Raw genomic sequence first — 15,446 nt, 5'->3', positions numbered from 1 at the left:
CCCAAATAATGTATGTCGAGTCAATGCATGAAAATTATAATTCCAGGGCAAGCACCTGCAGCTACTGCCAAATTCTGATTATTTTTTTTTTTAATATGACAGAAAACACATTGTAGAGATTAAAGATCACTAAATTACACTTTCAAGCAATAACATGTCTCTAGTAGGTGAGCATTATACAAAGTACATGCTGTTTACAACAGCTACCATAATATTTGCTGCAGTCTCATTTCACATTTGAAGTCTTTTAAACTACAAAACATCTATGCAATCTCAACTACTGTTCAAGTGCTTTTAAATTTATCTAATTAAATACCTTTCTTAGAACAAGAGCTAGCAGCATGTCCAATTGTACTGGTAATTTTTTTAACCAGAAATCAAGAAATTAATTCATAGGCATACAAATAGCATCTATTGCAAATTGATTTTTCCATTATTTTCATAGCACCTTCCTACAAATCATTCCTAAACATCATAAGAATAACATTTCCTTTTTCTAGTATACAAGGCTACTATGTAACAGCTTTTCTTTTCCTTCCAAAATGGAATACCTGATGTCACTATTTGTTGACTGTTGTTAATACTCACTCAAATCTATTTAGACCTATAATATTACTTCAGAAAGACAAATTCTAGAAGAAAATATTAAACAGGACTATAAAACCAAAAGCAAGCTTTCCATCATCCATCAGCAGTCCTAGCTAACCAGGGAGGTCCCAGTTGACTGGAAGTTAGCAAATGTGACCCCCCATCTACAAAAAGGGCCAGAAGGAGGATCTGGGAAACTACAGGCCCGTCAGCCTGACCTCGGTGCCGGGGAAGTTATGGAGCAGATCATCCTCAGTGCCATCACACGGCATGTACGCGACAACCAGGGGATCAGGCCCAGGCAGCATGGGTTTATGAAAGGCAGATCCTGCTTGACTAACCTGGTCTCCTTCTATGATAAGGTGACCCACTAAGTGGATGGGGGAAAGGCTGTTGTCTACTTGGACTTTTAGTAAGGCCTTTGACACCCTGTCCCACAGCATTCTCCTGGAGAAACTGGATGTTCATGGCTTTGACAAGTATACTCTTCACTGGGTAAAAAACTGGCTGGACAGCCAGGTCCAAAGAGTTGTGGTAAATGGAGTTAAATCCAATTGGCAGCCAGTCACAAGTGGTGTTCCCCAGGGCTCAGTACTGGGGACAGTTCTGTTTACTATCTTTATCAACAGTCTGGATGAGGGGATCCAGTGCACCCTCAGTAAGTTTGAAGACAACACCAGCTTGGCTGGGAGCATTGATCTGCGGAAAGGTAGAAAGGCCCTACAGAGGGATCCGGACAGGCTGGATCAATGAGCCAAGGCCAGTTGTATGAGGTTCAACAAGGCTCAGTTCTAGGTCCTGCACTTGGGTCACAACAACCCCATGCAACACTACAGGCTTGGGGAGGAGTGGCTGGAGAGCTGCCTGGCAGAAAAGGACCTGGGAATGCTGGTCAACAACCAGCTGAATATGAGCCAGCAGTGTGCCCAGGTGGCCAAGAAGGCCAATAGCATCCTGGCTTCTATCAGAAACAGTGCAGCCAGCAGGACTAGGGAAGTGATCATCCCCCTGTACTTGGCACTGGTGGGGCCGCACCTCAACTACTGTGTTCAGTTTTGGGCCCCTCACAACAAGAAAGACATCGAGGTGCTGGAGCATGTCCAAAGAAGGGCAACAAAGCTGGTGAAGGGTCTGGAGCACAAGTCTTATGAGAAGCAGCTGAGGGAATGAGGGTTGTTAGTCTGGAGAAGAGGAGGCTGAGGGGAGACCTTATCACTCTCTACAACTACCTGAAGTGAGGTTGTAGCGAGGTGGGGGTTGGTCTCTTCTCCCTAGTAACAAGAGATAGGACAAGAGGAAACGGCCTTAAGTTGAGCAAGGGGAAGTTTAGATTGGATATTAGGAAAAAATTCTTCACCAAAAGGGTAGTCAGGCACTGGCACAGGCTGCCTGAAGAGTGGTTGAGTCTGCATCCCTGGAGGTATTTAAAAGACGGGTAGATGTGGTGCTTAGGGACATGGTTTAGCGGTGGACTCGGCAGTGCTAGGTTTACAGTTGGACTTGATGATCTTAAGGGTCTTTTCCAACCTAAACGATTCTATGATCATTGCACACTGATGCCTGCTTATATGTTTCTCTGTTATTCTGAAGATGAAAAGTAAGGCTAAAGTTTCCTTATAATAAAACCATTAGTAATGTTATTGTAGCACTAAATACATCCTTCCTTGTTGGTAATGTACAAAGACTAATACAAAAATTTAGTTCATAAATAGAAATGCTTTTTACCAGAGAATCAAATGCAGCTTGATTAATTTTCTCTGGTTTGGCATTTATAGGTTTGACACACATTGTACATCTACCTACATATCACACAAACACAACTTTTACTTGAAGTTGAAAATCTGAAAATTAGCATTTACAATATACTTCAGTTGTAAAATTCAAGTCAGTTCAGCAATTCATAACAATTTGCAAGTGGGCAAAGAAGCTGTACAGGCTAAGTTTAAAGTAGGTACATATCACACCTAGGCAATGAAATGATATGAGCTGAATATTCACCATCACTGGATTTGTATTTAAAAGGCTGTTCACACAAAGGTTATATATCTGCTGTATAACTGTTCTGATGCAAGGAAATAAGGGAAGCAATAAGAGGCATCTTTTTATCCCTGTGGATTTGGAGATGTTATACCATTACAGCTTCAATTTTAAAAAAATCCTAAGTTATAATAGTTATTCTATTAAGAATGTAACTCATAGAGCCCAAGTCCTGGAGATTCTGGGTTAAAAAGAATAATAAAATCACATGCTTTACTCCTTCTTATTCTAGATGAAAAGGGTTGGAATACACTATAAAACCAAACCGTATACATTTCTCTTCTGATCACAAAAGCCAATGTAAAAATTAACAAAACCTTTCTTTGTATGTAACAATTACTTTGGTGAAAAACAAGAGGATAAAACAATGCAAATTTTTCTTTTCTCATTATAAACATTTAACATAAGGGAGAAGATGAGATTCTCAGACAACAGTAGAATAAAAATCTATTTCTTTTCTAACACTTAGAGTATTTTATTGTAGGATTTATCATATCTGTTTTATTACAAAAAACCCTAAAATTTGTACATCACTTATTCAGAGTTCAATCCAAATTCCACTGAAGCAAATAAGAGTCATTCTACTAAGAGTCTATGGTGTATGGATCATCATTCTTCATCGAATGCATTCTGCATTAGGGAAACTACTAAACACAACCACGGTGCTCAAAACAGACAATTTTCCAAAAGGAAAAAGAGACAACTTGTTTGAACAATTCTCCTGAAAGGCAGTATTCTCAAAAATACAATCATATTAATTCCGATATCAAAAAGGCTACACACTTAAAAGAATTTTTGGAGTGAGACTTTACACTGCTCATATTTATCCGGCCTCATTATTCCTTTACTGAAAACACATGTACCATATTTTGAATACTTCAACTATTTGCATTACATATACTTGTTCAAATAAAGACAGAAGATGATACGGAATTAAAGAATACAAGGTCTTTTCTAATACAGGAAATGCATCATTGAGCAATTTCATCTCACCCACATAGCAAAGAGACAATATTAAATCCTACCACAGCTCTCGCTTTCAAAACAACATACATAGCATGGGGTCTCTATGGCAATTACTATTTTACTACACTTTTGTTTGTACTAACAACATTTCTTTGTTATAAGGCGATTCAGATGAACAAAAGAAAACAACAAAGGGAATCAACCAAGAAAAATGTGAGCTTGCCTAAAACAAAGTTTTAACATACGTGGAAGAATGTAAGCGTTTGTTCTCTGGAAAGAAATATTTTTCCTCATTCTCCTGTCAACTACACTAATTCTCATTTACAAAGCTTACAATAGTAATTATTAAGAAAAGCACCCATCTAATTTTGGTTTGAAGGACCTTATAAAATAAGCTTCTGAAATATGCATGTATTTCAACTACCCGATTTCTGTCATATTCTCAGAACTCATCTTTCAATTCAACTGCATAAGAAAACTGTCAAGCACATCCCAGTTGCTTTTAAGTTTAAAGGCAACAGTTCTACACAGCAAAAGCAGACTTAAGATAAACAAAAGTGAGTATTTTAGGGGTTATTTGGTCATGCCATTTCAAAGTGTTAAAGAATCACCCATCTATCACAACAATACCTAGTATTTCTTAAAGTAACCAGAAAACCCCCACTTTCAAACTTAACCATCTCATAGTTAAATCATTCACAGTAAAGACTGAAATAAAGGCAAACCTGACTTATGTATAATCATACATGGAAAGGCAGTTTTCTCCAATTTAGAGAAATGTTTTCTTACAGCAAACAGTAAGGAAAAATATTTTTCCTTAGCACCTTTGGTTTTTTATTGTTGTCATATATAACTGTGCATAAAAGTCTTTTTTCCAGCAAGGAATCTAACTGTGACTCAGATTATCTAACAAGGCATGTTAGAAAGTCAAATCAGATCCTCCAACAGAAAAGCACAAAATAAAGTAACTTCTTCGGCAAAGGGGAGGCAAGGGTTATTCTAAAGCAAAGCAGGGCTGAGGCAGGAAAAGGAAGAAAAATTGTTTTATTCCTTGTGTACCTCCAAGTATGGGGATGGTTTAGGAATGCTATTATTTTTTTTTTAAACATTGTTCTTCTGCAGCTATCACATCTGAAATGATTAGAACATTAAATCCCCATAAGAAAGGACATGGTCAGCATCAGACAATTTTGTTGTGAATGTTACATCAGCCAAACCATTCCACCAGTTTACAGTGTACCATAAAATATTTACACAAGCTATGAACTATAAAATATTTTCACATGAACTATAAAATATTTACACTATCAACATCAGTTAGAAAAGAATGATGTGCTGTCAAGCTGGTGAGACCCAGGAGTAAAGATTTTGTGGTCGCAGATTAAATAAAACTATTGCAAATCATCTGGAAAGTTACAGGGAATATTAGGTTAAACAAATTACTGTTTCCTGGTCTCTTGGATGGTAAATGTAACCAGGAAAGCATAGCTTATATGCTTTAAGCTCAGTTTTACCAACAACATAAAGAAAGGTTAGGCTCATAATCAAGCTGTACTGACCTCTCTGAATGTCCCTTCTAGCAAGGTGTCCAGATGTTGAAGAGGAGCAGGAGTTTTGTCTTTGAATCGTGTCAGCAATCGCCGTTCAATAGCTCGAAACTGTACAGCCCTTTCAGATAACAGCTCCTGAAATTTTTCAGCATTCAAACGTAGCTGCAATTTAAGGGTTTTCAAGAATTCATGTTAAGGGACATATACGTTATGTATGCACATTCCAAATGAAATGGGAGAATGATAGTAAAAATTTTTGGGACAGTGTGTATTATTCAAATATGATAATGTCATTTATACCAGTTTCATATTTTACTCTCCTCATGAAGCTTATTAACATTTTAAAGAATTATCATTTGCCACTGAAATCAAAACTAATTGTCAACAGCCACAATAATCTGAAAATGCATAAACATCTCATCAAGAAGCCTAACAACAAGAGAGAAATTTCACCACCAGGATCTCAAGGCTGCTTCTTGGTTTGGTGTGCTATTTATGACACATACACACAGTGTATTGGACTTGATATTCATTGTAGTAGAAAGTAAATGGTTATGCCCTTAAGCATGAATAGAAATACTAAATTCTGCACTGTTTGAATGATTATCTTTTTCTGAAGTGAAGTCCTTTTTCCTTTTATATGTAGTGATCAGCTATAGCAACAAACTTTTCTGAAGTGTTCACAAAACTTTGAACAAGATTGTACATCAAATGCCCAGATAGTAAGAATTCTTATTTTATCTTTTAATCACCTTACCATTTTCTAGTACATGCCTCTGACACAAAAATCACTAAATAAAAGGTTAGTCTTTCAAAAAGCTGTGACTCCTCTGTACAGCTGACATGCTGTAACTAGCAGAAGTTATCAGAAGAAACATTATGGCACATAGCTTTCCAGATGTGAGCACTATGACACACATTCATTTTAAAGTGCCCCAAAAACGAGCAGAAAAATTAAGTTTCCTAAATTTAGAAAACAGATTACATTTAAAAATAAGCAAACATACCATTCTGTCAGTACATGATTATGAAGGACAGTTCAGGAAAGCTAAGAGAAAAAGAAACACTATGCAGCTTTTCTAGAAGTAGAAGGAAAAAAGGGACATCTCAGGTAATCTCCCAAGCTTGCAAAGAAAAGTGTGTTGAAACTAACAGGGATGGGAGCATTAGGATCCCCTTGACAGTTTATTTGACACTTTTTAGACCAGATTATTATTGTAAAATTTCAGAAACTTCAAATAGCCAGCTGCAACATAATCAGATCCTGAATTAGCATTCCAGCAATCGCACCTGTATTTCAAACTTCAATGTATTTAAGCTTGTGATACAATCTAATGAAGCCTATGTTTAAGGTATTTCTACAATACCAGCACTAAAAAAACCCCAAACTTTTTGAATTTCAAGTTAGTTGAAAGACCAACAGAATAACTACTCATGAGCTTGAGAAAAAGACCTGGATCTAGGCTGACGCCTTAAAAAAATCCCAGAGAATCCCAACTACAACTTCTATCTTTGTGTGGTGATGCCTCCACCTCACAGAAAATTTGGCAGCATGAAAGAACATCCAATGGTATTTCTCATTGTTACATACATACGTTGCTGCTTTTGCCATTACGCAAGTTTAATGGAAATTTTCAAATAGCTACTCTCTTTTTTTTTACTGGAAAGGTGGGGGAAGGAGCATGTATATTTTATTAGCTTTTTCTACAAGCTAGCTGAACTATTGCAGATTTTTCATTGTCATCTGCATGACCAAACAGGAAAAGGTAATTACATTTATTTTATATCTGCTCTGGTAAACTTCCTTGAGCCTTCAATGCTACTTCTACAAGAGCAGTCAGTTTTTTAAAATCTGAAGGGACTTTTTATATAACTACCAGGATGATTCAGGAAAAAAAAAGCTCCTGGTTTCATTATTACAGAAGAGTAAAATAACCTAAAACTAAGGACAAATTTTAGAAACAATTTTACAGTTAACATGACATCAGTGAATGAAGAACCTATGGCTTCTCTACAGGCAGTGAGCAGAAGGGCAAATACTAGTACCACAATTTGTATCATTTGCAGACTGCACACTAGCTACTTGCACTCTGCTAATCACAATGGCTCTTTCAGAGGCAAGGAATACTCCATGTGTTAAAAATCAAGTGATGACATTTTTTCCAGCACTAACTTAGATGCAACTTTCTATTTTCTGAAAGCCAAATGCCTGTGATATAGTTATAATCTGATTAATCATAGTACTAACATACAAACAATTTTTAAACTAGCAGAACAGTAACAATTCACATATGTAACATACCTCAAAATGTCGATCAATTAGTTCAAAATATTCCTGCAGGGGAATTGAACCAGAAAAGGTACATGCAAAATCTTTACAGTTTTGTTTCTTGAAATGTTCTTCAAGTCGAAGCGTAAGCTCTTTTGTTATCAGCCAAAGGTCTTCTAACTGATCACTCTGGATCCTGTATCGTTCTTTGAAAACAAGGACGAACACAAAACTAATAAACACACATTTAAGCCACATACATTCACTATACAACATAGTTTAGATAACACACAAATTTAACTTGCTAACTGCATCCAAAGTCTATATGAGATTTTCGTAAGAGATACATATTCACCAGTGTTAAAGAAATATTTGTATTTATTGATGTCAGTCCTAAATACTCTCTCTTTTATCTTAACAGGCAGTTTTGTAGCACAAAATGAAAGTATTTATTGCTTCAGGACTACTTACTTTAGAGTATGGTCCTGTTCATGAAGAACAAAAACCTATGAAGAACTACCATAATAAGGAAAAGAGAATTCCTGGATGATATTACGTCATAACAACAGGCTATCTGCAATTCTCTGCCATAATACAACCTTAGTGAGCTTTTCTGGGGGTTGGAGGCAGAATCAGGCTCAATTCACTTTGGACCATGACAGAAGCACAGCATCCTAAGCAGCTGGTAACAGTGGTAACAGATCAACTCCAATCCACCTAAAATCTTGAATGTCTTTTGGAAACAGTTATTGAGTTCTTAGATAATACACTCAATATAATTTTATTACATCTCCACTTCCTAGAATAGCTTCTAGAAGGAAAAGTATTACTCTAACTAGTCATAGACAACAATATTCAGTTTTGATAGTGCTATGCTTCACTCTAGATACAGCTAATATTAGCAGAAGGTGATTTTTATCCATCTACACACTATGGCTTTGTAAAAATAGCTTAGTGTAGAAATCAAAATGTTAATATGAACTGAAGAGAAAAACTAAATCCTGTTAGCCAGTGTTATCTGTCCCAGCAAATTCCCTTATCCCATTTTAGTGAATTTCAAATCATCAAGCTAGTGGGATGAGATTTTATTTCTGTTGTTTCTAGTCCACATTTGTATAATCCTCCTTCAGTTTCCAGGAAATCAGAATTAACTAAATGTTGAGAGGAAAACATTGTGGAAAATCATAGCAGCATTTTTTTTTTTTCTCCAGATAAACACTTTCAAACAACAGCTCCTTATTTCTTTTCATTACTAATCTACCAATACCTTATCCAAAAGGATAGAGAGAAGTGCTGCTATGAGGAAAAAGAGTTGCTGGGGTTTGATACAAAATAGGGGTTTTTTTGCCCTTGTTAGCAAGGTTCACAGTAAATCAAATTAACCAGAATTCTTTAGAACTTGAATGTACTTATTTAAAATTTTCTCAACATTAGTAATTCAAGATTGTTTGACATTACCACTGGCATCATTCCCAGGATACGTATTTCACTGAATAGAGAATGACAAATTCTGTTTACAGTGTAACAGGAAAGAAGCAAGTTTTATTTAAAAACATGCCTGTTAAAGAAAAGAACACCATCTGCTAAAGATAACATTCAACCTAATGTCCATTTTTTAAACACTCACAATGTAATGGCTGGACTTAGTTGGATGTATCATCATACTTTGCCTTAAGTGATTTTTCCTTGAGGGAAATTAGCTTAGATGTTTTCAGGCCAAATCAACAGTCATTCCATTTATAATTGACATATCTAATACATTAATGGTTTAAAATGGATAAAACTAATTTCCTCCAAAATGCATATTTAGTTTCCATACATTGTTTGTTGGTCAATACAAACACAATCTAATTTTACCATGCCCTGAGTGGAGAGCATTGCAGTCATTTGCTTTATATGATCTTCCAGCTCTCAAAAAACACAAATTAGATTTAGAAACAGTACAAAACTGAGACTCTCTATTTGTACTAAACACATGCTTTAAACAGAACTACAATGAAAAAACTAAAGAAATAACTGTGCTTCTGCTCATCCTGTGCTTTTATAATAGTTAACCAACTTGTGTTAGCTTTTTGTGAAAATAAGCTGTTACAGAAAATTACAATAGATTTTCAGAAAATTCTCAAACAGAAAAGCAGGAGACTAAGGAGCACCAATAGGTTACATAGGTGACAAAGGATTTTAACACTACAACAGGTTGTCCAACTAGCACAACCTGCATTAAGAATGGTTGCCCTGCCAGTAGCTTATCTGAAGGAAGTCTAGAAGATTCAGTTCACTTCTCAGCTAGGAAGCCCGCATCAGTAGAGAAAAAACTAGCCACAATTAGCAGTCAAGCCTTCTTTACACTTTGATTAAAAGACAGTTTTAAAAAATTTCAGAAAAAACCCTCAAAACCTTAATCTACATGCAGCAAGCTTCTTTTTAATATGTAACAACTGTCAAAATGAACTGCAGGCTGGGCTTCTTTGCAGCAGTCCTCTTAACAGGCCGAAGTAACATCTTCAATTACTACACTGTTCAAAATGGATTAGCTAATAGATTTAAGAACAAATGTGAAAACAGATGTCATTCATGTTTGCAGCTTCAGCAGTGAAACCCAACTGAACCTGGAGACTTTAATTCCTACATGCAGTTCTTCCCATTCAGAACTTAAGGTCCATTTGAGAAGGGATATGGAAAAAGATGTCTTCTTCCATTGTCCAAGATTAACTTTTCATGGAAAACCAGAAATAAGAATTGATCAGTCCCAATGAACTTTTCTACTTTTCTGAAACACCATTACTTCTAGTCACTATTTATCTACACATATAATTTTCTTTTTGAAGAACATTTCCACAATGATAATATTGCATAAGCACTTTTACAAAGTATAAGCTCAGTGTTAAATTACATAGCAGAATAAGGACCTCCTGTATAATACATAATTTCATCTGCATTCATTAGTTCCATAGAAGATCTGTCCACTCAAGCACAAACATTTTAGTATCATGAAATTCTACCAGACAATGCTTTTGTATTATGGACAGTCTCTGTTCCTAAAAATATTCTGAATTATGCTTCAGTATCAGACCTTTTACAACTTTTTTTTTTTAATAAGTTTTACTTACGTAACATTTCAAATAAGCAAAACCCCCTAAGAAATTCTGAAACCAACCCAATCCAATGCATGAAGTGGATGCTGGAAACAGGCTGCTAACATAAAAGGTGGCATCAAACAACTAATTTGTTTTCTAAAGTAAGGATTCCCAGACAGAAGAAATCAGTAGTCCCACTAAGAGAAACAGATATTTTGAATCTCCTTTGTAAAGTGAACTTCACAAGTAAAGCAGTGTGGGAAAGTTTATAGTAAGACTGCAAGCGTCATTCCTAGCTAGTGAATAAACAAACCTGAGAGGAAAGGCTTGAGGGTTTGGGGTGGGAGAAAAAAGTTATAGCCTCACTAGAAGCTAAAATACATTCATTACATAGACACAAATTTGTCCCTTACACAACATCAGATTTAGCAACTATGCAAAACAAAGTCCAAATGAAAGATTTAAATTGTAATCCAGAAAAAAAAGTTATTTCCTTTAAATTCTTTAGTTTTTAGAAACTATCATTGCATGTCTAGTTAGTTTAAACTGTTTAAGATCTACAATTTAAATATTAAAAACAAACTAACAATAAAACAGCATGCAAATAATGCATACACAAACCAATACAAATGGATTTGAACCTTAGAAATGTAAAGTGATTCTTGGTACAATGAAAGTTACTTTCCAGATGGTTTCTGTTTTTAACACATTTGATTACATTAGAAAAGGTATTAAATATTATCTCATAGCCCACAGCTGACGCCACCAATATTTATATAACCCAACATGAATACTGATTTTTGAAAACAGTGAGGCAGATTATTTTTGTGTCAAAAGAATTTCACATCAACAAACTAGATTCTGATTTCTCACTCAAAACAGTTTTCATAAAGCATTCAGTGTTCCATTTGAACTCTCTGCAATGCGCAATAGGTATTCTAGCTTTTCAATTTGTTAGTCTGCTCTATTAAATGAAGACTTTGTGCTCTGCTGGCATGGAAAACACTAAATACAATTGAACTGATTTGGTTCCAATGCAGATGCCAAGAAAGAGTTTAGCAAGTTGAGTAGTTGTACAGGGCAAGACCATAAACTCTCCAAAATGAAGAGAACCAGTCTTTTTTAAAGAGCACAAACTCACAGGTGGTTGGAACATGACTACTTAATTCACAAACTGCCCTATACAAGCGACACTGGACCAGGTAACAGCATATCTACATGCATGTTCATACCTTCTGTAAACATAATAGAAAGGATATTGAATCCATAATCCTATACTTATAAAGATACAGGCATCTAAAGATAGAGACAGGCATTTACTTAGATGTAGAGAAGCAAGTAAGTAGGGTCTGATGCCTAATTAAAGCCAAGGATTACTGAAAATAAGTGGAGAGTTAGAAACCTACTTTTTAATCCCTTTCAAAAATTCCAGTAGATGACTACTTCCAAATACAGGTGTTGAAATATCATTGAGGAAAAGAGGGTTTTTTCCATTGTTATAATGACAGTAGTAATTCAGGAATAAAAACATCGCTAAAAACTTGAAGAAAATCCAATTTCTTCAAAGAATTGTCACTGCAGTGTACTATACTTTGAGTATGATTTTTGTTATATAATTTTGTGCCTTCCCTAGTAACAGACACTTGACAGGGGATAAGAAACAGTCGGTTAACACTTTGAAACTCCTGTGTTAATTCTCACACAGTGATTATCTTTGTATGATCCACATTCTCGTTTTGCTCATATATTAACTGATGATAAGGCCTCTTTTACATTAATAGTAATAGTACTTACGGGATGTTTTTGAAGCAAGAAGAGTGGTTTTTGAACCAGTTAAAAACTGAAATCCCAGAACATTTGCCTGGTCATCCTCAGATGGATCAACAAAGTCTGAAAGAGAAAGTTAAATACAGTTTTCTATAATTTGACAAACCTCAAGTCATCATCAGGACCATATCAACCTTTGCACGAGCAATTTAGGAAAGGCAATCTGAATGAGACTGCTCCCCTTCTTAAGGCTCAGAAGTAAAGAACGTCAGCAGTAGCTTGGTATACCCTCCCTTCATTCACAGGTAGAAGCTGAGCCACACACTGTTGTTCTTCCCCAGCCTGGAAACAAAAGGTTCAGTCTATACCATCTGAAAAGAATTGTGATTAGTGTAAAGCCCAAAGACTATCACCTTTTGCCAGATGCAAGGTCACCTTTAATTCAGGTATTTATGCAAAAATTATGCAGAAATTATCATGAAAATGTTTAAGCACACTCTCTTTTCAGCTTTCAGCACAGAGCACAACAAACATCTAGCTTGCTAAAACTAACTATTCTGCAAAGTCCATGCATGCCCACCTTTCTTTTCATTCCATGTAGTGGACCATACCAGGTTAATGGGCTCAATTTTAGAGTACCATATTTTCAAAACTACTTCATGTCACCTCTCCTCCCAACCTTCCCCTAAAAATAAGGCAAAACAGGGAGCAGAAGAGATACAATTTTTATTGAGTACACAAGAATCTGAAGTTCCTTCACAGATTACATCATAAACAGCATGCTTTTTTTTCCCCCCATTGCTGAAAATAGGATGAACAGAAATCAGAAGATTTTAATACCTTCTTCTGGAACAGATTAGGCCTATGCTTTGTGTTATATTTTCAACAATGCATCCCTAGGTTAAAAATAAAAATATAATGCTCTATTTTGAAAGCATTATTGCTTAGCCATAATGGAAATCTATGATTAAAACCCCAAAATGTTGACCTTTGGAAAAGAAGTTTCTCTGTTTCAAGGAAGTATTACACAGCACATCCACTTGAGAGAAAAATATTTACCCTCAAAATGAAGAAAATCATGCTACTAAAAATCCCAACCATGTCTACTCCACTGCTCTCAGACAAACATACTGCATAAGCTTTTCAAAATGAGACGCAGCTCCACCTTAAAAGTATCATATTAAAGTTGTTGGCCCATACAGCTCTCGGAAAACTGTTCCAGAATCTTAGTCCTCTGAAGTTCAGAAACTTAATCACTGCCAAACTGAACTTATTCACAATGACTTTATAAGCCCTGTTTATTCATTTCGTCTTGTGCTAATATGATCATCTAGATCCATGATGCAGCCACAAAATATTTACTGAAGGCAACTGTATTCCTTTTTCTGCCTGTGTTTTATTAAACTATATGAGTCACTTTCTTTTAATTCTCCTCTTCAAATCCCTAGATAATGTTCATAACCTTTTTCTACACTTTTGTGCTTGAATTAATTTTTATTTAATATCAGCAACCAGCACTCAGTGTGCCAGTGCATAGTAACATGATATTAGTTTCCTGTGTGGAAACATTTTGTCTAATGCATCCTCGGTTCTTATTTGTTTGCTTATGATTGTACCATATTGTACCACAAAGTATTCCTGTGGTAATTTCCACCTCCTCTCTCTTCCAAATTATGAGCACATAATTACAGCAGAAATTATTTTCATAACATTACACTTTATAGTACTCAGTTTCATTCTTCATTTTCCAGTCCTAAATGGCACCTAATTCCTCCTTCATACTATTTTAATATTCTCCTGAATATAAAGTGTAGCTCAGGTTTGCGCATCAGAAAATATTGTTAAGTACATGTCTTCTTTTTGGTCCAAGAAGGCTAATGAAATTATTAAATAAGACCAGCTCCAGACCAATATATCAAGAACTCAACAAATCTTCCTCCAAAGCAACCCTACCCCTTACATACAACATTTACTACTTTTGCTTTGCACTGCTTATCTTTTTTTTTTAAATGAATGCTTATGTTTTTCCCATTACAACACCACTGATGCAATTTTATGTAAAATGAGTTTCTGGATACATAAAAGTTAGATCTATATCATGTCCACTGTGTAAAGAAATCTGCAGTTTTACCAGAGACAGATATACTAGCCCAGGTGGATTATTATTGAAATATTATGCCATCATTTCTTTCAAAAATATACTTTTTAAACATTCTATCATTTTGTTAATTATCTTTGTTAATTATCTCATTACTTCACACAAGCAAACAATTCCTGTTGGAGTTCCTAACACATTTCCTATTATAGACATATTTAAAAACCTACCTGGAAAAATGGTGAGAAAACTGATGGGAGGTTTATTGGTATCAATAGTTAGCTTGTGGTTTGCTGCTTTTGAAGGTTGAGCTGGAAAGCAAATTAACCGCAAAGGCAGCCTGAAGTTACACTGTCCAACTTTCAGTATTCCTAAAATGAAAGAACACAGGTTCATCTTTCATGTCCATATTCTGAATACAAGACACTTCATGCTGCTGTCCTCAGAGAGGTATAACAAGATATTTTTAATGTGATTAATACGTTAAAAAAAGCTATGTAAAATTCTCAATTTTTATGAATTTTTCCACCTAAAATACCTTTAAATTTGAATACTTTACATTATCTTTTCAAGTGAACATTTTCAACTGAATGGGAAAGCAAGACTTATTAGCCAGATCCACTGCATACCTGTATTTATACCAATTCGCATGCAAGGAAGATTAACATTTTATTTAATGCTCTAGACAAACAATTCTACTTTAACATAGATGACAGCTGTGTGATTACTCTTGATGCTTCAAACACAAAATTGAAGCATGTACATTTTCATCAGGAATATCATAAACTAAAACTTTGTTAAAAACATATTTACTCTTTTTTTTAACACTCTTAAATAACATCTATGCAACCTTCATATCATCTGTCAGAGGTTTGTGGCTTAGAAAAAAGTGTATCTAATAGGAATTATTACCCAAAGGTATATTAAATTCTATCTTTCAACTCATTGCATCACAATAAAACAGAACTGTAGAACAAACTGGCTATTGCCTTTGGTATTGGGATGTAATATCATATGCAATTTTATCAGAATGGTGCAAGAGAAGAGAGGACGTTTTAACACTAACATTTAGAAAACACATTCAATAGAATGTGTCA

The 15,446-nt window shown here is 35.3% G+C and overlaps 1 protein-coding gene across 1 annotated transcript in view; it reads right to left on the bottom strand.

Annotated features, from left to right (window-relative positions):
* Positions 1 to 15,446, bottom strand: part of BBS9 (Bardet-Biedl syndrome 9) — a 304,975-nt gene that overhangs the window by 219,565 nt on the left and 69,964 nt on the right. The window contains exons 16-19 of the mRNA XM_082327678.1: positions 14,580 to 14,720; positions 12,282 to 12,377; positions 7,444 to 7,616; positions 5,151 to 5,303 (exon numbers count right to left, since the gene is read on the bottom strand). Coding sequence (XP_082183804.1) covers positions 5,151 to 5,303; positions 7,444 to 7,616; positions 12,282 to 12,377; positions 14,580 to 14,720 — 563 coding nt within the window. The remainder of the gene's footprint in view (positions 1 to 5,150; positions 5,304 to 7,443; positions 7,617 to 12,281; positions 12,378 to 14,579; positions 14,721 to 15,446) is intronic.

This window comes from Platalea leucorodia, assembly GCF_965183815.1.
Source record: "Platalea leucorodia genome assembly, chromosome: 1".
NCBI lineage: Eukaryota > Metazoa > Chordata > Aves > Pelecaniformes > Threskiornithidae > Platalea > Platalea leucorodia.
Note: the sequence above shows the minus strand (reverse complement) of the source record. Positions and strands in the feature narration are given on the sequence as shown.